Raw genomic sequence first — 23,103 nt, 5'->3', positions numbered from 1 at the left:
CTCACAAAAAACTGAATTTGATCCTTTGATCCACCTGGGGTAGATTGTGCTGCACTGGCTTTCCTTAGTTAGCTTCTCTGAAAACCTGTAACATATTTTCTGAGTTTCCTATTGTGAAGCTGTCTGTGTGTGGGGTTTATTAGTTTTTGGGGTTGATGTTATCTGTGTGTGTGCCTGCATGATGTGGTGTGTCCGTCTCCTTATGCACTTGTCTCCCCTGTCCCTGCGTGAGCACCTGTTTAATCCTGCTGTGTGTGTTCACCTGCGATTGCCCCGCCATCTGTTTGTCTTTTCTCCTCCGTGTGACCTCTGTCTTTGTCTGGGGTTTTATGAATGATTTGGGCTGTGTAGTTAGCATTTGGAGTTATGGAATTCTTGGTTTTATTCTTTGTGTTTTTGTTTACTTTCCTCTGGGGTTTTTCGTATGTTGAGTCCTCTGTCCATGGGTTTTAGTTATTTGGTAGTTATGTTTATTTCTTGTCAGTGGTTCTTTGGTACTTATGTTTATTCATGTCTGGTCAGTGTTATTTTCCATCTTCCTGCGTTGTTTGAAAAGTTATCAGTTATCTTGAGGTCATGCTTCCTTATGTCATGTCCATTTCTCTCCTCATATTTCCTGCCACTTCCGTTCCGTGACTAATTTGCACCTGCACCTTGTTCTATTTTTAGTACTTAAGTCGCTCTGGTTTTGCTTGCTGTTTGAGGGTTGATTACACATTGTTGCGTCAAGTTCCTTTTGTCTGTGGTTCCTGATAAGTCTGTCCTGGTTAGTACCTGCTTAGTTTTGTCTCACTTTTTGCCAGACCTTCTCCTCACCGTCTCACCTGTTGATTTCCTTCTCTCCCATGTATTGTATGGACTTATTGTATTTTTTTCTTGTTCCCTTCTCAGCACTTTTGTTTGTGGATTTTGTCACCGTTTGGACATTAAAGTTTGGATTTTTTGTACACTCTTCTCTTGTGTTTAACTGCCTTGCATATTGGGGTATTATTTAGTCCTTGCTCCCTCAGCCATAACACTTCCCACCATATTCTAAACCAAACAGATGTCTGTATTCTACTCTGCACAATCATCCCATAAGTGGGTCCAAGTGAGCCATGTGTCCCAGAGTGGAGGAGTCAATGTTTTCTTTTCAGACTTTGCATAAAGTCCAGACATCCTGCAAATGTTCAGTTCTGTAGTCATGTAATGCAAGAATGCACCATGCATGGGCTGTACATATACTGTGAATCCACCCGCGTGTTTTAAAGAGAAAGAGAGAGAGAGAAATGGCACTGGACTTTTGACCAGGTTTTTCAGCAGTCTCTTCCTGCTGCCAATCAGAAAACAGACCATGGAAATAGAGACCTGGAATGGACGTGCGCGTCTCAATCTATTAGCATCGCTCAGGACAGGAAGGCACCATTACTAAGGGTGGAGATGTGCCGATCATCAATAATAAACTGACCACTTTTTTTGCACTAGCATCGCTAATTCTTAACAGATTTTAATAAATGTAGGCTTGTTTTAAAGCCCTTTGAAAGCTCTTTCCAATGAACCTATGCATATGTGGGTGAAAAAAAAATTATGTAAAATGCAGAAATTTGGGGAAATTATGACAAACTGTGCTGCTTTTCTTGCTCTATTGTCACTATTTGTTAACAGATTTTAATAAAAGTAGGCTTGTTTTAAAGCCCTTTAATTGTTCTTTCTAATGAACCCATACATGTTTGGGTAGAAAAAAAATGTTGCCATTCTGTTCACTTACTGTGATGTTTTTTCCTGTCATAATAATTCTCGATGGATTTTTATAAATGAAGCCTTGTACGTTGTATTCAAGCTGATTAAAAGCTCTAACGAACCCATACATGCCTGGATAAAAAATCCTTATGTATTAAAATATAAATCTGAAGTATGCGTTGCCATTGTGCTCATTTACCTTGCTGCTTTTTCCACTGTAATATTATTGCTAGTCTTTTAATGACAACAACATATTTTTACTAACATTTTATTACAAGTAGATATAAAGCCATTCAGAATTTATGACTTTTGACCCTCAGTCCGGGTAAAAAGTACCTCCTCCATCCCCTCCAACCACACTGTTAAAATTTAAATGCCGCCTGTGACCACCATGTACATATCATATTAAACAACTGCAAGTATATATATATACATAAATATATTTAAATATTTTTGTTTCCGTATTTGTATACATGTGAACGCAGCTTAATGAAAGAACTTATGGCGTTGAGTCATAGTCTCAGTATATCGATATTATCAACATATTATTGATATTATCGACATAACGACTTTAAAATAGACATTTGTTTTACATAATTACATTAAGGCTCTTGTACAGTTCATTTTAGTATTCGAGAATTTGTTTTGTAGTTGGTGCAGTAGATGGTGAAGCACTGGCTGCCTTTTTTCCTCTTATTTCACTTCTGTTTAACAGGTGCCTTAACTGGCTCAAGGCGCTCTCTCCACCCTTAGTAATGGCTGCCATGCAGCACGCCGCTAGACACGTGACATCCATTCCAGGCCTGACTCCACCTTGTTTTTGGTCAACACACCCATGGGAGCACAGATGAGAAAAAAACAGCATTCAGTGTATACTACCAATAACACTTGCCCTGTGATCAGCACTAGATTGACAGGTCCGCTACAGTTCCTGTAAGACCTTTACAGTAAATCTGTGGAAAGGCAAAACACAAAAATTTGTTTGATTATGGGGGTTTTGGGATGGATTTGATTACTGGTGTTCCATGTCTGTTCTGCTGTATTCACCCTGTGCTGCTTCTCTGTTTGTCTGCACACTTGCATCTCATTCAATAATCACTTACCTGTTTCCCAGTCAGTCAGTGGTGGGCACAGTTCAGCTAATCCGATAACAGATAATTATTGAAGATAATGTTTTTGCTAGCAGATTAGCTTTTCAGATAATGTTAAAACCATCATCGGACCAATTATCTTCCGATAAATTTAGTTCAGATAACTTTCAGCCCGATAACATTTTTTTTTTTTTTTTTGCTGGTAAAGTGAGCAAAGTTTCACGGTCAATAATGTTTGTAAACCCTAAAATCAAACATTTTAGTCTGTTGTGTGTTTGTAGCAGACTGGCTGCCTGTCGCTTGCTGATGACGTAATCATCAAGCGCAAAATGTGATTGGCTGGTCGATGCAGGGAGTATTGTAGGTTGTGTAGTTCAGGTTCACTTTGGACATTACAGTGAGTCGTCCACTCGACACCAAAACAAAACCGACTAATTTTAACATTATTTTATTTTAGCTCTTTGTGGCTGACAGTATAATTTAATTGCCAAGGCCCGTGAGGGAGAGGAGCCATGGTCAGGCATGTCAACTGTCCGCATGTCCAGAATGCGACATGGATGAGCCGTACATGCACCTCCATGAGATCCCATTTGAGATTCACAAAGGAGATATTTTAATATGCAATGTCTGTGGCACACATTCATCTTGTGAACTACACGTGAACATTGTGCAATCAAACCAAAAGCACCATGCATCCCTGTGAGTCAATGCTTCCCACATCCACGAGGCACTGCGCACACATCTCACCGGGGTGTTATATTCATAATAAACCTTAGATTACAGACACACTGTCATGCTGTCTCATGGGTGACATAATGTATATGAAATATTATGATCGTCATAGCTGTATCACCACGTATGTAAGCACTGCATCACATTAGCACACCATGGTGAGTCAAAGGTTCTGTGTGGCACGCCACAGTGCAGCTATTTGGTGTGTCACAGCTGTGAAACACATATTGTGACATATACACCATCTACCTCTGTACAAGCCATGACGGTGGACCTGCATCGGCAAGTCATCAAGACATAAATAAAAATAAAAACTCACCTTTGTATCACCTCCAGGTGCATCTCACAGTGCAGGGAGAACACCAGCCAGGAGCTGCAGCCTATAAGGAACTCCCTCTCAAACCGGCTGCGTCGTGAGCTGACAACATCAGCTCACAAAACCCTCGTCCACCGCGGAATATATATCCCATATGATGCACAGCCCCTCAGTGTGCCCTGAATTATAACATCGCAGTGCTGTGTCCGTTCGCACAGTGCAGGGGTCTGTCATTTCTGGGACACACATGTTCATTCTGCTGGCACAGAGTCCCGCTGACAGGTATGTATGAGGAGGGAGTGAGGGAGGGAGGCAGTGAGTGGGTGGGTGAGTGATTGACTGACGGAATGCGTTTTACAGCTTTGACACATATGACATGAATCCAGTCCGTACATTGATTATTTTTTGATATCCGGTATCACCAGGTCTTGTGCAAAACACAGACACAGTGCTGGCCCACACCCTCCTCTCCCCATGTTTGCCATCCAGACTTTTAGACATCAGATGGCAATCAACTGCATTCATCCAGCAGTTGGACTGCTTGAAAGCCAAACATCAACAACATCCAGAAACGCCGCCGCCTTCTCTGGGCCGGAGCTCATTTGAAATGGACAGACACAAAGTGGAAAAGTGTGCTGTGGTCTGATGACTCCACATTTCAAATTATTTTTATTTTTTCATGGATGTCGTTTTCTCTGGACAAAAGAGGAAAAAGACCATCCACATTGTTACCAGCACAAAGTTCAAAAGTCACCATCTGTGATGGTATGGGTGTGTGTTAGTGCCCATGGCATGGGAAACTTACACATCTGTGATGGCACCATCAATGATGAAAGGTACATCCAGGTGTTGGAGCAACACATGCTGCCATCCAAGCAACGTCTTTTTCAGGGACATCCCCGCTTATTTCAGCAAGACAATGCCAAGCCACATTCTGCACATGTTACAACAGCGTGGCTTTGTAGTAAAAGAGTGCTGGTACTAGACTGGCCTGCCTGCAGTCCAGACCTGTCACCCATTGAAAATGTGTGGCACATTATGAAGTGCAAAATATGACAACGGAGACCCCCGACTGTTGAACAACTAAAGTTGCACATCAAGTAAGAATGGGAAAGAATTCCACCTACAAAGCTTCAACAGTTGTCCTCAGTTCCCAAACGCTTATTTGAGTGTTGTTAGAAGGAAAGGTGATGTAACACAGTGGTAAATATACCACTGTCCCAGCTTTATTGAAACGTGTTGCAGGCATCCATTTCAAAATGAGCAAATATTTGCACAAAAACAATAAAGTTCATCAGTTTGAACATGAAATATCAATCAATCAATCAACTTTTTTTTTATATAGCGCCAAATCACAACAAACAGTTGCCCCAAGGCGCTAATATCTTGTCTTTGTGGTGTATTCAATTGAATATAGGTTGAAGAGGATTAGCAGATCATTGTACTCTGTTTTTATTTACATTTTACACAACGTCCCAACTTCATTGGAATTGGGGTTGCATTCCCTTCAGGATGAATAAAGTTGATCTTATTCTTATTCAGAGCCAATGCCACACAAGAAAAATCTGAATTTTGAATCTGAATGTGCCTGATTGCCACAGGTAGGAATGACCTCCTGTGGCATTCTGTGGTGCACCTCGGTGGTCTCAGTCTGTGGCTGAAGGTGCTCTGACAGGATGTCAGTGTGGCATGCAGGGGGTGAGAGGTGTTGTCCCAGATGCTGAACAGATTTCTCAACATCCTCCTTTCTGACACCTCCGCCACAGACTCGAGTTCAACTCCCAGGACAAAGGTTTCCCGATGAGCTTGTTGAGTCTGTTTGTGTCAGCTGCCTTCAGCCTGCTGCCCCAGCACACTACAGCGTAGACCACACTGGAGACCACCGAGAGATACAACATCTGCAACATATACTCAACAAAAATATAAACGCAACACTTTTGGTTTTGCTCCCATTTTGTATGAGATGAACTCAAAGATCTAAAACTTTTTCCACATACACAATGTCACCATTTCCCTCAAATATTGTTCACAAACCAGTCTAAATCTGTGATAGTGAGCACTTCTCCTTTGCTGAGATAATCCATCCCACCTCACAGGTGTGCCATATCAGGATGCTGATTAGACACCATGATTAGTGCACAGGTGTGCCTTAGACTGCCCACAATAAAAGGCCACTCTGAAAGGTGCAGTTTTGTTTTATTGGGGGGGGGATACCAGTCAGTATCTGGTGTGACCACCATTTGCCTCATGCAGTGCAACACATCTCCTTCGCATCATCCGTGAAGAGAACTCCTCTCCAACGTGCCACCGCCAGCGAATGTGAGCATGTGCCCACTCAAGTCGGTTACGACGACGAACTGGAGTCAGGTCGAGACCCCGATGAGGACGACGAGCATGCAGATGAGCTTCCCTGAGACGGTTTCTGACAGTTTGTGCAAAAATTCTTTGGTTATGCAAACCGATTGTTCCAGCAGCTGTCCGAGTGGCTGGTCTCAGACGATCTTGGAGGTGAACATGCTGGATGTGGAGGTCGTGGGCTGGTGTGGTTACACGTGGTCTGCGGTTGTGAGGCTGGTTGGATGTACTGCCAAATTCTCTGAAACAACTTTGGTGACGGCTTATGGTAGAGACATGAACATTCAATACACGAGCAACAGCTCTGGTTGACATTCCTGCTGTCAGCATGCCAACTGCACGCTCCCTCAAATCTTGCGACATCTGTGGCATTGTGCTGTGTGATAAAACTGCACCTTTCAGAGTGGCCTTTTATTGTGGGCAGTCTAAGGCACACCTGTGCACTAATCATGGTGTCTAATTAGCATCTTGGTATGGCACACCTGTGAGGTGGGATGGATTATCTCAGCAAAGGAGAAGTGCTCACTATCACAGATTTAGACTGGTTTGTGAACAATATTTGAGAGAAATGGTGATATTGTGTATGTGGAAAAAGTTTTAGATCTTTGAGTTCATCTCATACAAAATGGGAGCAAAACCAAAAGTGTTGCGTTTATATTTTTGTTGAGTATATATTTGCAGACACTGAAAGATCTGAGACTCCTGAGGAAGTACAGTTGGCTTTGGCCTTTCTTATAAACAGCATCTGTGTTTACCATCTAGGGCTGAAACGATTAGTCGAGTAATTTGAATAATTCGATTACAAAAAATGTTTGAGGCAAATTCTGTGCCTCGAAGCTTCGTTTAACGTTGTAGTACATATGCCAGGCCTGTGTGTGGTGCTGTAATGTCCCCAGAAAAACAAACAGAAGAAGCAGAGCAAGCGCTAATCAAATTAGCACAAAAGCTACAGATTTCCAACACGACAAACAGAGGGAGCTAAAGCTTTTTAGGAAAAAGACGGTCCACGCTGATCATCTAAAATAGCTTACTGTGCATTTAAAGCAAAGCAGTGAGTGTTTTTTTTTTTTCGTCCACTGGCCGCTCTACGTGCAGCGTCCGGCTGCTGCCTCTCTCAGCCCGTTGTGAGCGGCTCAGCTCTGCCCTCACACAGCTCCGTCCCGGCCACAGACAGTCTCTGGAAGAAGTCCACTCTTTCTTCTGTGTGACTCGCAATGAGTGTTTCGCTTTTTAATTTTCGCTTTTTTGGGCAACACACAATGCTTCACAAACATGGGAACTCAAATAAAATAATAAAATAATAAAAAAACAGTGACTGCGAGGCTGCATGTTCAACCTCCAGCTGAAAATGAAATGCATTGGTTGAATTGCAGAGAGAGTGTTAAAAAGAAATCCATGCAGGGACCCAGTCTACCACCTTAATAAATAAATAAATGAATAAAAATGGTTAAATTTTACAAGTTGGGGAAAACAAAAAACAGCCACAACCCATCCCCATTTCAGCAAAATGTCAAGACTTTGGCCCGACAGGAAAGATCCAAAACTTGTAAAGATGTGAAAAAATAATTACGCAGGAAAACAGAAAGGGATACACTAAATTTGATAATCTCTGTGATGACGCAGTGACATTGTGCCATTACTTAGGGAGAACCCTGGACTGTAAATGTTTTAAAACGCAAAAGTACTTTTTATCCGATTACTCAATTAATCGCCAAAATAATCGATAGAATACTCAATTACTAAAATAATCGATAGCTGCAGCCCTATTACCATCTAGTCCCATTTTTTTTATGTATGTGGACACCCAGGTAGTTGTAATAATCCACAATGTCCACCTCAGTTCCACTGATGGTAACTGATTTCGGACAGGTCTTCCATCTTCTGAAGTCCACCACCAGCTCCTTCGTCTTAGATAAGTTGAGCTGCAGGTGGTTCAGTCCACACTCAAATGTGTTTACCCATATTTTCTGGCCTGGTACTGCCTCTAAATGTGGGTTCTACATATTTTCTGGCCTGGTATTGACTCTAAATGTGGGTTATACATATTTTCTGGCCTGGTATTGACTCTAAATGTGGGTTATACATATTTTCTGGCCTGGTACTGCCTCTAAATGTGGGTTATACATATTTTCTGGCCTGGTACTGCCTCTAAATGTGAGTTATACATATTCTCTGGCCTGGTACTGACTCTAAATGTAGGTTATACAGTAGTGTTCAGAATAATAGTAGTGCTATGTGACTAAAAAGATTAATCCAGGTTTTGAGTATATTTCTTATTGTTACATGGGAAACAAGGTACCAGTAGATTCAGTAGATTCTCACAAATCCAACAAGACCAAGCATTCATGATATGCACACTCTTAAGGCTATGAAATTTGGCTATTAGTAAAAAATAGAAAAGGGGTTGTTCACAATAACAGTAGCATCTGCTGTTGACGCTACAAACTCAAAACTATTATGTTCAAACTGCTTTTTTAGCAATCCTGTGAATCACTAAACTAGTATTTAGTTGTATAACCACAGTTTTTCATGATTTCTTCACATCTGCGAGGCATTAATTTTGTTGGTTTGGAACCAAGATTTTGCTTGTTTACTAGTGTGCTTGGGGTCATTGTCTTGTTGAAACACCCATTTCAAGGGCATGTCCTCTTCAGCATAAGGCAACATGACCTCTTCAAGTATTTTGACATATCCAAACTGATCCAGGAGAAACATGCCCATATCATGATGCTTGCACCACCATGCTTCACTGTCTTCACTGTGAACTGTGGCTTGAATTCAGAGTTTGGGGGTCGTCTCACAAACTGTCTGTGGCCCTTGGACCCAAAAAGAACAATTTTACTCTCATCAGTCCACAAAATATTCCTCCATTTCTCTTTAGGCCAGCTGATGTGTTCTTTGGCAAATTGTAACCTCTTCTGCACGTGTCTTTTATTTAACAAAGGGACTCTGCAGGGGATTCTTGTAAATAAATTAGCTTCACACAGGCGTCTTCTAACTGTCACAGCACTTACAGGTAACTCCAGACTGACTTTGATCATCCTGGAGCTGATCAATGGGTGAGCCTTTGCCATTCTGGTTACTATTCTATCCATTTTTATGGTTGTTTTCCGTTTTCTTCCACACCTCTCTGTTTTTTGTCCATTTTAAAGCATTGGAGAACATTGTAGATGAACAGCCTATAATTGTTTGCACCTGCGTATAAGTTTTCCCCTCTCCAATCAACTTTTTAATCAAACTACGCTGTTCTTCTGAACAATGTCTTGAACATCTCATTTTCCTCAGGCTTTCAAAGAGAAAAGCATGTTCAATGGGTGCTGGCTTCATCCTTACATAGGGGACACCTGATTCACACCTGTTTTTTCCACAAAATTGACAAACTCACTGACTGAATGCCACACTACTATTATTGTGAACACCCCCTTTTCTACTTTTTTTTTTTACTAATAGCCCGATTTCATAGCCTTAAGAGTGTGCATATCATGAATGTTTGTTCTTGTTGGATTTGTGAGAATCTACTGAATCTACTGGTACCTTGTTTCCCATGTAACAATAAGAAATATACTCAAAACCTGGATTAATCTTTTTAGTCACATAGCACTACTATTATTCTGAACACTACGTATTTTCTGGCCTGGTACTGACTCTAAATGTGGGTTACATGTATTTTCTGGCCTGGTAATGACTCTAAATGTGGGTTATACATATTTTCTGGCATGGTACCGACTCTAAATGTGGGTTATACATATACTCAACAAAAATATAAACGCAACACTTTTGGTTTTGCTCCCATTTTGTATGAGATGAAGTCAAAGATCTAAAACTTTTCCACATACACAATATCACCATTTCCCTTAAATATTGTTCACAAACCAGTCTAAATCTGTGATAGTGAGCACTTCTCCTTTGTTGAGATAATCCATCCCACCTCACAGGTGTGCCATACCAAGATGCTGATTAGACACCATGAATAGTGCACAGGTGTGCCTTAGACTGCCCACAGTAAAAGGCCACTCTGAAAGCTGCAGTTTTATCACACAGCACAATGCCACAGATGTCGCAAGATTTGAGGGAGCGTGCAATTGGCATGCTGACAGCAGGAATGTCAACCAGAGCTGTTGCTCGTGTATTGAATGTTCATTTCTCTACCATAAGCCGTCTCCAAAGGCGTTTCAGAGAATTTGGCAGTACATCCAACCAGCCTCACAACCGCAGACCACGTGTAACCACACCAGCCCAGGACCTCCACATCCAGCATGTTCACCTCCAAGATCATCTGAGACCAGCCACTCGGACAGCTGCTGAAACAATCGGTTTGGATAACCAAAGAATTTCTGCACAAACTGTCAGAAACCGTCTCAGGGAAGCTTATCTGCATGCTCGTCATCCTCATCGGGGTCTCGACCTGACTCCAGTTCATCGTCGTAACCGACTTGAGTGGGCAAATGCTCACATTCGCTGGTGTTTGGCACGTTGGAGAGGTGTTCTCTTCACGGATGATGCAAAGGAGAAGTGTTGCACTGCATGAGGCAAATGGTGGTCACACCAGATACTGACTGGTATCCCCCCCCCTCATGAAACAAAACTGCACCTTTCAGAGGGGCCTTTTACTGTGGGCAGTCTAAGGCACACCTGTGCACTAATCATGGTGTCTAATCAGCATCTTGATATGGCACACCTGTGAGGTGGGATGGATTATCTCAGCAAAGGAGAAGTGCTCACTATCACAGATTTAGACTGGTTTGTGAACAATATTTGAGGGAAATGGTGATATTGTGTATGTGGAAAACGTTTTAGATCTTTGAGCTCATCTCATACAAAATGGGAGCAAAACCAAAAGTGTTGCGTTTATATTTTTGTTGAGTGTATTTTCTGGCATGGTACTCAAAATGTGGAGTACTGCTATTTTCTGGATCCGAGTATATGTAATCACCTGTATGTTCACACTGCACTCCAGCAGCCAGGAGATCAGGCTCACCCATACTGATGTCATTGAGTCGTGTTCCCAGACACTCAATTGACAGCGTCTTGAACCAATCCTCTGCCTCCAGCTCTATAGGAAGAAAGAGACAGACAGAGAATCATTTATCAGCAAGATGAGACGTAGCTGTATTTCTACCATTGTGTGTTGTGTGTTCTGTAATTGTTGACGAAACACCTGTAAAACATTTGTGGCACTGGAGGAGCAACAATGTTTTGGATAAAGAGAATTTCACAGTCTGTAGTCCAGGATTTAAGAGGATCAGGTTGTGGTTGTTTGTTAGGGTTCTCGAAAAGGTCACATCAACCTTGATTCCTCCACAGCAGCTCCCAGGAAAGTCCAAACTTCCACTCAGGGCTTTGCTGATCACTTTCAGAGATCTGCAGTGCTGCCACAGTTACTTTGAAAAAGTAATCCAATTACTGATTACTGATTACTCCTTGAAAATGTAACTTAGTTACTTTACTGATTACTCAATTGTAAAAGTAACTAAGTTAGATTACTAGTCAGTTTTTTAGTTACTTTCCCCAGCTGCCGACAACAACCCTCTGCCACCTCAACATGACAGTGATACTTGTTTTGCCAAAACTCAGTTTATAGTCACCCTTTCTTGACTTCAATGAAAATACTTGTTTGATTAACAGTAAAATAAAGACCTTTCTTGACCTCATATTTAACTGTTGACAGCACTGTAACAGTAAAACTTGCAATTTCTAACCTACATTGTTTATAAATGTAACTATTAAATTCTTTCTAACATTTTTCCAACATTTAAATTCTCTCTAAACATTTTACTTGTCGAAATTATTATTAATATAAGTAGTATTAATACACTCAACAAAAATATAAATGCAACACTTTTGGTTTTGCTCCCATTTTGTATGAGATGAACTCAAAGATCTAAAACTTTTTCCACATACACAATATCACCATTTCCCTCAAATATTGTTCACAAACCAGTCTAAATCTGTGATAGTGAGCACTTCTCCTTTGCTGAGATAATTCATCCCACCTCACAGGTGTGCCATATCAAGATGCTGATTAGACACCATGATTAGTGCACAGGTGTGCCTTAGACTGCCCACAATAAAAGGCCACTCTGAAAGGTGCAGTTTTATCACACAGCACAATGCCACAGATGTCGCAAGATTTGAGGGAGCGTGCAATTGGCATGCTGACAACAGGAATGTCAACCAGAGCTGTTGCTCTGTGCACTGAATGTTCATTTCTCTACCATAAGCCGTCTCCAAAGGCGTTTCAGAGAATTTGGCAGTATATCCAACCAGCCTCACAACCACAGACCACGTGTAACCACACCAGCCCAGGACCTCCACATCCAGCATGTTCACCTCCAAGATCGTCTGAGACCAGCCACTCGGACAGCTGCTGAAACAATCGGTTTGCATAACCAAAGAATTTCTGCACAAACTGACAGAAACCGTCTCAGGGAAGCTCATCTGCATGCTCGTCGTCCTCATCGGGGTCTCGACCTGACTCCAGTTCGTCGTCGTAACTGACTTGAGTGGGCAAATGCTCACATTCGCTGGCGTTTGGCACGTTGGAGAGGTGTTCTCTTCACGGATGAATCCCAGTTCACACTGTCCAGGGCAGATGGCAGACAGCGTGTGTGGCGTCATGTGGGTGAGCGGTTTTCTGATGTCAATGTTGTGGATCGAGTGGCCCATGGTGGCGGTGGGGTTATGGTATGGGCAGGCGTCTGTTATGGACGAAGAACACAGGTGCATTTTATTGATGGCATTTTGAATGCACAGAGATACTGTGACGAGATCCTGAGGCCCATTGTTGTGCCATACATCCAAGAACATCACCTCATGTTGCAGCAGGATAATGCACGGCCCCATGTTGCAAGGATCTGTACACAATTCTTGGAAGCTGAAAATGTCCCAGTTCTTGCATGGCCGGCATACTCACCGGACATGTCACCCATTGAGCATGTTTGGGATGCTCTGGACCGGCGTATACGACAGCGTGTACCAGTTCCTGCCAATATCCAGCAACTTCGCACAGCCATTGAAGAGGAGTGGACCAACATTCCACAGGCCACAATTGACAACCTGATCAACTCTATGCGAAGGAGATGTGTTGCACTGCATGAGGCAAATGGTGGTCACACCAGATACTGACTGGTATCCCCCCCAATAAAACAAAACTGCACCTTTCAGAGTGGCCTTTTATTGTGGACAGTCTAAGGCACACCTGTGCACTAATCATGGTGTCTAATCAGCATCTTGGTATGGCACACCTGTGAGGTGGGATGGATTATGTCAGCAAAGGAGAAGTGCTCACTATCACAGATTTAGACTGGTTTGTGAACAGTATTTGAGGGAAATGGTGATATTGTGTATGTGGAAAAAGTTTTAGATCTTTGAGTTCATCTCATACAAAATGGGAGCAAAACCAAAAGTGTTGCGTTTATATTTTTGTTGAGTGTAGTTGTAGTAAAAAAAAAAGGCTTCAAAACTGGACCTTTAATCTAGGGGTGTTGTGGGGGGGGGCACATCCTTGCCCCATGCCCCCATTCCATCTGGATTCACCCCTGCTTTGGCGTTTGAGCACAAAAAATGGATAACATTTATTTATGCAGAAAACATGACCAGATTTACAGGTAAGAAAGTTTTATTGCGTTTTCACATCATGTGGTCCTCAGAAAGAGAGTTTAGGTGCATTTGAGTGGAAAATAGTGTTAGTTGTTGACGTGTCGCGGAGGATCAGCTGTTTTTAGCTAGCAGACATGGAGCGGCTCAGCTCAGAATTCTAAATAAAGGAGAAAAAGCATAAAAATGTCTTTGTAAAGCTCAGTGCAGGTGTGCTGTTGTCACCGTGCTTTAAGAGGTGAGGATGAGTCGTAGCTGCTGCAGAAAACGGGGGATGAAAAGCTCACAGCTCGCTTAAAGTGGGCAGTTCAGTCGAACTCTGACCCCCTGCCCACGGACCAAGTTTAATGCTGCTATCGACCCACGTGCAAAAATAATAGTCACGCACAGTGACTTGGACAAGTAACTTTAATCTGATTACTGATTTGGAAAGATTAACGCGTTAGATTACTCGTTACTAAAAAAAGTGGTTAGATTAGAGTAACGGCATCACTGGAGATCTGCATGGTCAGACGGCTCCTGCACGAGGTCTTATGATTCAGATCAAAGGTTCAAGCTTCAAGAAAACTTTATTTTTCCCTGAGAGGAAATTCAAGTGTCACAGAGCAGTAAAAACAATATCAGCGCAGTGCAGACGAGCAACAGTGCAGTAGAACACATTATGCTTTTTCCTTTTCCTGTCCTTCTGCCTTCACAGATCATGAAACAAAACAAATTTTAAAATCAGTTACAAGAGCAGAGATGCATATATAAATATACATGTATATACAGTTGTATGCAAAAGTTTGGGCACCCCTGATAATTTTCACGATTTTCCTTTATAAATCATTTGTTGTCTGGATCAGAAATTTCAGTTAAATATATCATATAGCAGAGGAACACACTGATATTTCAGAAGAGAAATGAAGTTTCTAGTATTTACAGAAAGTGTGCAATAATTATTTAAATAAAATTAGGCAGGTGCATAAATTTGGGCAGCCTTGTCATTTTATTGATTTGAAAACATTTACCACTAATTACTGGAACACAAAATTGGTTTGGTAAGCTCACTGACCCTTGACCTCCTTTCACAGGTGAATCCAATCATGGGAAAGGGTATTTAAGATGGCTATTTGCAAATGTTTCCCCTCTTTGCATCTCTTCTAATGAGTGGCAACATGGGAGCCTCTAAACAACTCTCAAATGACCTGAAAACAAAGACTGTTCAACAACATGGTTTAGGGGAAGGATGCAAAAAGCTATCTCAGAGATTTCAGCTGTCAGTTTCCACTGTGAGGAACATAGTGAGGAAATGGAAGACCACAGGCACAGTACTAGTTAAGGTCCAAAGTGGCAGGCCAAAAAATCTCAGATAAGCTGAAGCGAAGGATGGTGAGAACAGTCATAGTCAACCCACAGACCTGCTCCACAGACCTACAACATGAGCTTTCTGCAGATAGTGTCTGTGCATCGTTCAACTATACAGTGCAATTTGCACAAGGAGATGCTGAAATGCAGAGGAAGCCTTTTCTGCATATGAGGTCTATTAGAAAAGTATCTGACCTTATTATTTTTTTTCAAAAACCATATGGATTTGAATCACGTGTGATTGCGTCAGACAAGCTTGAACCCTCGTGCGCATGCGTGAGTTTTTCCACGCCTGTCAGTTGCGTCATTCGCCTGTGAGCAGGCTTTGAGTGAGGAGTGGTCCAGCCCCCTCATCGTTGTTTCATTGCCAGGAAATGGCGGAATGATTTGGGCTTTTTTTCCCATCAGAATTTTTTCAGAAACTGTTAGAGACTGGCAGCTGGAAACCATTAGAAAAATTTATCTGGCTTTCGGTGAAAATGTTACGGGCTTGGTAAGGTAAATTTGGTAAGATTGTAATTCACGTCGGCAGTAATGACACCTGGTTACGCCAATCAGAGGTCACTAAAATTAACATTAAATCGGTGTGTAACTTTGCAAAAACAATGTCGGACTCTGTAGTTTTCTCTGGGCCCCTCCCCAATCGGACCGGGAGTGACATGTTTAGCCGCCTGTTCTCCTTGAATTGCTGGCTGTCTGAGTGGTGTCCAAAAAATGAGGTGGGCTTCATAGATAATTGGCAAAGCTTCTGGGGAAAACCTGGTCTTGTTAGGAGAGACGGCATCCATCCCACTTTGGATGGAGCAGCTCTCATTTCTAGAAATCTGGCCAATTTTCTTAAATCCTCCAAACCGTGACTATCCAGGGTTGGGACCAGGAAGCAGAGTTGTAGTCTTACACACCTCTCTGCAGCTTCTCTCCCCCTGCCATCCCCTCATTACCCCATCCCCGTAGAGACGGTGCCTGCTCCCAGACCACCAACAACCAGCAAAAATCTATTTAAGCATAAAAATTCAAAAAGAAAAAATAATATAGCACCTTCAACTGCACCACAGACTAAAACAGTTAAATGTGGTCTATTAAACATTAGGTCTCTCTCTTCTAAGTCCCTGTTGGTAAATGATATAATAATTGATCAACATATTGATTTATTCTGCCTAACAGAAACCTGGTTACAGCAGGATGAATATGTTAGTTTAAATGAGTCAACACCCCCGAGTCACACTAACTGTCAGAATGCTCGTAGCACGGGCCGAGGAGGAGGATTAGCAGCAATCTTCCATTCCAGCTTATTAATTAATCAAAAACCCAGACAGAGCTTTAATTCATTTGAAAGCTTGTCTCTTAGTCTTGTCCATCCAAATTGGAAGTCCCAAAAACCAGTTTTATTTGTTATTATCTATCGTCCACCTGGTCGTTACTGTGAGTTTCTCTGTGAATTTTCAGACCTTTTGTCTGACTTAGTGCTTAGCTCAGATAAGATAATTATAGTGGGCGATTTTAACATCCACACAGATGCTGAGAATGACAGCCTCAACACTGCATTTAATCTATTATTAGACTCTATTGGCTTTGCTCAAAAAGTAAATGAGTCCACCCACCACTTTAATCATATCTTAGATCTTGTTCTGACTTATGGTATGGAAATAGAAGACTTAACAGTATTCCCTGAAAACTCCCTTCTGTCTGATCATTTCTTAATAACATTTACATTTACTCTGATGGACTACCCAGCAGTGGGGAATAAGTTTCATCACACTAGAAGTCTTTCAGAAAGCGCTGTAACTAGGTTTAAGGATATGATTCCTTCTTTATGTTCTCTAATGCCATATACCAACACAGTGCAGAGTAGCTACCTAAACTCTGTAAGGGAGATAGAGTATCTCGTCAATAGTTTTACATCCTCATTGAAGACAACTTTGGATGCTGTAGCTCCTCTGAAAAAGAGAGCTTTAAATCAGAAGTGCCTGACTCCGTGGTATAACTCACAAACTCGCAGCTTAAAGCAGATAACCCGTAAGTTGGAGAGGAAATGGCGTCTCACTAATTTAGAAGATCTTCACTTAGCCTGGAAAAAGAGTCTGTTCATGACTTTCTTTGCTAACAAAATTTTAACTATTAGAGAAAAAATTACTCATAACCATCCCAAAGACGTATCGTTATCTTTGGCTGCTTTCAGTGATGCCGGTATTTGGTTAGACTCTTTCTCCCCGATTGTTCTGTCTGAGTTATTTTCATTAGTTACTTCATCCAAACCATCAACATGTTTATTAGACCCCATTCCTACCAGGCTGATCAAGGAAGCCCTACCATTATTTAATGCTTCGATCTTAAATATGATCAATCTATCTTTGTTAGTTGGCTATGTACCACAGGCTTTTAAGGTGGCAGTAATTAAACCATTACTTAAAAAGTCATCACTTGACCCAGCTATCTTAGCTAATTATAGGCCAATCTCCAACCTTCCTTTTCTCTCAAAAATTCTTGAAAGGGTAGTTGTAAAACAGCTAACTGATCATCTGCAGAGGAATGGTCTATTTGAAGAGTTTCAGTCAGGTTTTAGAATTCATCATAGTACAGAAACAGCATTAGTGAAGGTTACAAATGATCTTCTTATGGCCTCGGACAGTGGACTCGTCTCTGTCCTTGTTCTGTTGGACCTCAGTGCTGCTTTTGATACTGTTGACCATAAAATTTTATTACAGAGATTAGAGCATTCCATAGGTATTAAAGGCACTGCGCTGCGGTGGTTTGAATCATATTTGTCTAATAGATTACAATTTGTTCATGTAAATGGGGAATCTTCTTCACAGACTAAAGTTAATTATGGAGTTCCACAAGGTTCTGTGCTAGGACCAATTTTATTCACTTTATACATGCTTCCCTTAGGCAGTATTATTAGACGGTATTGCTTAAATTTTCATTGTTACGCAGATGATACCCAGCTTTATCTATCCATGAAGCCAGAGGACACACACCAATTAGCTAAACTGCAGGATTGTCTTACAGACATAAAGACATGGATGACCTCTAATTTCCTGCTTTTAAACTCAGATAAAACTGAAGTTATTGTACTTGGCCCCACAAATCTTAGAAACATGGTGTCTAACCAGATCCTTACTCTGGATGGCATTACCCTGACCTCTAGTAATACTGTGAGAAATCTTGGAGTCATTTTTGATCAGGATATGTCATTCAAAGCGCATATTAAACAAATATGTAGGACTGCTTTTTTGCATTTACGCAATATCTCTAAAATCAGAAAGGTCTTGTCTCAGAGTGATGCTGAAAAACTAATTCATGCATTTATTTCCTCTAGGCTGGACTATTGTAATTCATTATTATCAGGTTGTCCTAAAAGTTCCCTAAAAAGCCTTCAGTTAATTCAAAATGCTGCAGCTAGAGTACTGACGGGGACTAGAAGGAGAGAGCATATCTCACCCATATTGGCCTCTCTTCATTGGCTTCCTGTTAATTCTAGAATAGAATTTAAAATTCTTCTTCTTACTTATAAGGTTTTGAATAATCAGGTCCCATCTTATCTTAGGGACCTCGTAGTACCATATCACCCCAATAGAGCGCTTCGCTCTCAGACTGCAGGCTTACTTGTAGTTCCTAGGGTTTGTAAGAGTAGAATGGGAGGCAGAGCCTTCAGCTTTCAGGCTCCTCTCCTGTGGAACCAGCTCCCAATTCAGATCAGGGAGACAGACACCCTCTCTACTTTTAAGATTAGGCTTAAAACTTTCCTTTTTGCTAAAGCTTATAGTTAGGGCTGGATCAGGTGACCCTGAACCATCCCTTAGTTATGCTGCTATAGACGTAAACTGCTGGGGGGTTCCCATGATGCACTGTTTCTTTCTCTTTTTGCTCTGTATGCACCACTCTGCATTTAATCATTAGTGATCGATCTCTGCTCCCCTCCACAGCATGTCTTTTTCCTGGTTCTCTCCCTCAGCCCCAACCAGTCCCAGCAGAAGACTGCCCCTCCCTGAGCCTGGTTCTGCTGGAGGTTTCTTCCTGTTAAAAGGGAGTTTTTCCTTCCCACTGTAGCCAAGTGCTTGCTCACAGGGGGTCGTTTTGACCGTTGGGGTTTTACATAATTATTGTATGGCCTTGCCTTACAATATAAAGCGCCTTGGGGCAACTGTTTGTTGTGATTTGGCGCTATATAAAAAAATTGATTGATTGATTGATTGATTGGTAGAGAATAAGGAGTGTTACTGTCACTTTAAGGACAGCCCCCAGCGGCTGTGGGGTGCGCCGCGCTCCGAAGCCACCATCGACAGGCTGAACGACCATTTCATTTCTAAACGGATGGCTGTCTGGATCCGTGACCATCGTGTGCCATTTCTCTGGTTATCACAAGAGCTGGACATCAACCATTTTCCGACAGATTTCACTTTTAACAAGAGATTTTGTCATGGAAAGCCGAGCGGAGGCTTCGCTCGTCACGATGGATTCGCTAATGGAGCGAGACAAAGCTACCTCCGTTTTGGTCTCACAGGACGGCTTTGAGATGGCATTCAGACAGCTGTCGGTGAATTTTCCATCGAGTGATTATCCGAGAAATTGTGGATGTGCCTGGACATGCCAGAACATGTCCCGTGAGGTTTCATCACGGCGTTGCTGTACGCCATGCGGCACCGCTGCAATGCGCGGAATTCCTCCGCACGTCTGTCTCAATGTGCCGAAAAACTGCTGATGTCCACGTCTTTTCACAATTCCTGTGCTAGTCAGACGACGTCCCGGATAAAACACAGTGTCCAGTTTGGAAATGAATGGCACATTCCACTGTTACAGGAGTTTTTGTCATGGAAAGAGGAGCGGAGGCTTCGCGCGTTGCGTCGGTGCCGCATGGCACACAGCAATGCCTTGATGAAGCCTCACGGGACATGTTCTGGCATGTCCAGGCACATCCACAATTTCTCTGATAATCACTCGATGGAAAAACCACCGACAGCTGTCTGAACGCCATCTCAAAGCCGTCCTGTGACACCAAAACGGAGGTGGTTTTGTCTCGCTCCAGTCGCGAATCTATCGTGACGCACGAAGCCTCCGTTCGGCTTTCCATGACAAAATCTCTTGTTAAAAGTGAAATCTGCTGGAAAATGGTTGATGTCCAGCTCTTGTGATAACCACAGAAATGGCACACGATGGTCACGGATCCAGACAGCCATCCGTTTAGAAATGAAATGGTCGTTCAGCCTGTCGATGGTGGCTTCGGAGCGCGGCACGCCCCACAGCTGCTGGGGGCCATCCTTAAAGCGACAGTAACACTCCTTATTTTCTACCAAGCCCGTAACATTTTCACCGAAAGCCAGATAAATTTTTCTAATGGTTTCCAGCTGCCAGTCTCTAACAGTTTCTGAAAAAATTCTGATGGAAAAAAAGCCCAAATCATTCCGCCATTTCCTGACAATGAAAATCCGACGAGGGGGCTGGACCACTCCTCACTCAAAGCCTGCTCACAGGCGAATGATGCAACCGACAGGCGTGGAAAAACTCACGCATGCGCACGAGGGTTCAAGCTTGTCTGACGCAATCACACGTGATTCAAATCCATATGGTTTTTGAAAAAAATAATAAGGTTGGATACTTTTCTAATAGACCTCGTACATGCCACAAACAGAGTCCCTTGAGGTATGCTAAATCACATTTGGACAAGCCAGCTTCATTTTGGAATAAGGTGCTGTGGACTGATGAAACGGAGTTATTTGGACATGACAAGGAGTGGCATCCATGGTAGAAAAAGAACACAGCATTCCTAGAAAAACACTTGTTACCTGCAGTAAAACTTGGAGGTGGTTCCATCATGCTGTGGGGCTGTGTGGCCAGTGCAGGTACTAGGAAAGTTGCATTAAAATCCCCAGAAATAATCATCAGTGTTTCAGGGTGCTTTGCTTGCAGCCTTGCTGTGACTGTGTGAATTTTCTGACATGCAGTGGCTGCGTCCACTCTCGGGGGGATGTAAACACAGATGGTGATCATGTGACTAAGCTCCCTCTGTAGATAGTATAGCCACATGCTAACAGCTAGCAGCTCGAGGTCTTGACAGCACAAGACCGTCTTTACAGTGATATTCCTGGGATACACCAGTGGTTAACATGCATAATGAGTACCCCACCTTTGCTTTTTCTGCATGCTTTAGTGTCTCTGTTGGCTCTCAACAGTTTCAGTATATGAGTGAGTGTGTGTGTGTATATGTGTGTGCATACGAGTATGTGTGTGTACATGTATAAGTGTATATGTCTGTGTGTGTACATATGAGTTTATGTACAGTATGTGTTGAGGGGATTTGTGTGCACTTTGTTGACATTGGGGAGTAGTGGTTTTCGCATCTGGGTATCCTGGGGGGCAAAGTTTGTCCTCCTCTGTGCCCTGCAGCTTAGACAGTGGAGCCTGTATTGTGAAGGCAGCCACTGGAATGCTGGGAAAAGAGTCTGAGGGGGTTTGTGAATAATGTGACCTGCTGGTCTGTGTGTCTGCTGCCTGCAGATGTTGGGGAGAGTCGTGACAGTCTTGATGACTTTGGAGCAGACAGTAGACAGTAGAGCCGCCACTGTCTGGGCAAGGAGAAGGGGGATACAAAATTATCTCAATATACAAAATGTGGCTCACAACTTTAAGAAAAGATACTTTACATCCACTTCATCTAAAACCTCCACAGGAAGGAGACAGGAGTCAAACCTCTGACTTCGGTGAAATGGGTCTGTGTCCTGTGGAGAAGGTTTGTGTCTTGTGGAGGAGGTTTGTGTCCTGTGGAGAAGGTGTTACTCCTGCTGTGGAGGTCTGTGCCCTGTGGAGAAGGTCTGGGTCTTGTGGAGGAGGTTTGTGTCCTGTGGAGAAGGTCTGGGTCTTGTGGAGGAGGTCTGTGTCCTGTGGAGAAGGTGTGACTCCTGCTGTGGAGGTTTGTGTCCTGTGGAGGAGGTCTGTGTCTTGTGGAGGAGGTTTGTGTCTTGTGGAGAAGGTGTGACTCCTGCTGTGGAGAAGGTCTGTGCCCTGTGGAGGAGGTTTTGTGTCCTGTGGAGAAGGTCTGTGCCCTGTGGAGGAGGTTTTGTGTCCTGTGGAGAAGGTCTGTGCCCTGTGGAGGAGGTTTTGTGTCCTGTGGAGAAGGTCTGTGTCTTGTGGAGGAGGTTTTGTGTCCTGTGGAGAAGGTCTGTGTCTTGTGGAGGAGGTTTTGTGTCCTGTGGAGAAGGTCTGTGTCTTGTGGAGGAGGTTTTGTGTCCTGTGGAGAAGGTCTGTGTCTTGTGGAGGAGGTTTTGTGTCCTGTGGAGAAGGTCTGTGTCTTGTGGAGGAGGTTTTGTGTCCTGTGGAGAAGGTCTGTGTCTTGTGGAGGAGGTTTGTGTCCTGTGGAGAAGGTCTGTGCCCTGTGGAGAAGGTCTGTGCCCTGTGGAGAAGGTCTGTGCCCTGTGGAGAAGGTCTGTGTCCTGTGGAGGAGGTTTGTGTCCTGTGGAGAAGGTGTGACTCCTGCTGTGGAGGTCTTGGCCCTGTGGAGGAAGTCTGTTTCTTGTGGAGGAGATTTGTGTCTTGTGGAGAAGGTGTGCCTCCTGCTGTGGAGGTCTGTGCCCTGTGGAGGAGGTTTGTGTCCTGTGGATAAGATGTGACTCCTGCTGTGGAGGTCTGTGCCCTGTGGAGGAGGTCTGTGTCTTGTGGAGGAGGTTTGTCTCCTGTGGAGAAGGTGTGACTCCTGCTGTGGAGGTCTGTGTCCTGTGGAGAAGGTGTGACTCCTGCTGTGGAGGTTTGTGCCCTGTGGAGGAGGTTTGTGTCCTGTGGAGAAGGTCTGTGTCCTGTGGAGAAGGTCTGTGTCTTGCAGAGGAGGTTTGTGTCCTGTGGAGAAGGTCTGTGTCTTGCAGAGGAGGTTTGTGTCCTGTGGAAAAGGTGTGACTCCTGCTGTGGAGGTTTGTGTCCTGTGGAGGAGGTTTGTGTTCTGTGGAGAAGGTGTGACTC

The 23,103-nt window shown here is 43.0% G+C and overlaps 1 protein-coding gene across 1 annotated transcript in view; it reads right to left on the bottom strand.

Moving 5' to 3' along the window:
• dok4 (docking protein 4) overlaps nucleotides 1–23,103 on the bottom strand; it is a 183,725-nt gene that overhangs the window by 13,944 nt on the left and 146,678 nt on the right. Inside the window, exon 4 of the mRNA XM_034183934.1 lies at nucleotides 11,147–11,266. Within this exon, the coding sequence (XP_034039825.1) occupies nucleotides 11,147–11,266 (120 nt within the window). The remainder of the gene's footprint in view (nucleotides 1–11,146; nucleotides 11,267–23,103) is intronic.

The sequence above is a fragment of the Thalassophryne amazonica genome, chromosome 2 (assembly GCF_902500255.1).
Source record: "Thalassophryne amazonica chromosome 2, fThaAma1.1, whole genome shotgun sequence".
Taxonomy (NCBI): domain Eukaryota; kingdom Metazoa; phylum Chordata; class Actinopteri; order Batrachoidiformes; family Batrachoididae; genus Thalassophryne; species Thalassophryne amazonica.
This window is presented reverse-complemented; position numbering and strand designations above follow the sequence as displayed.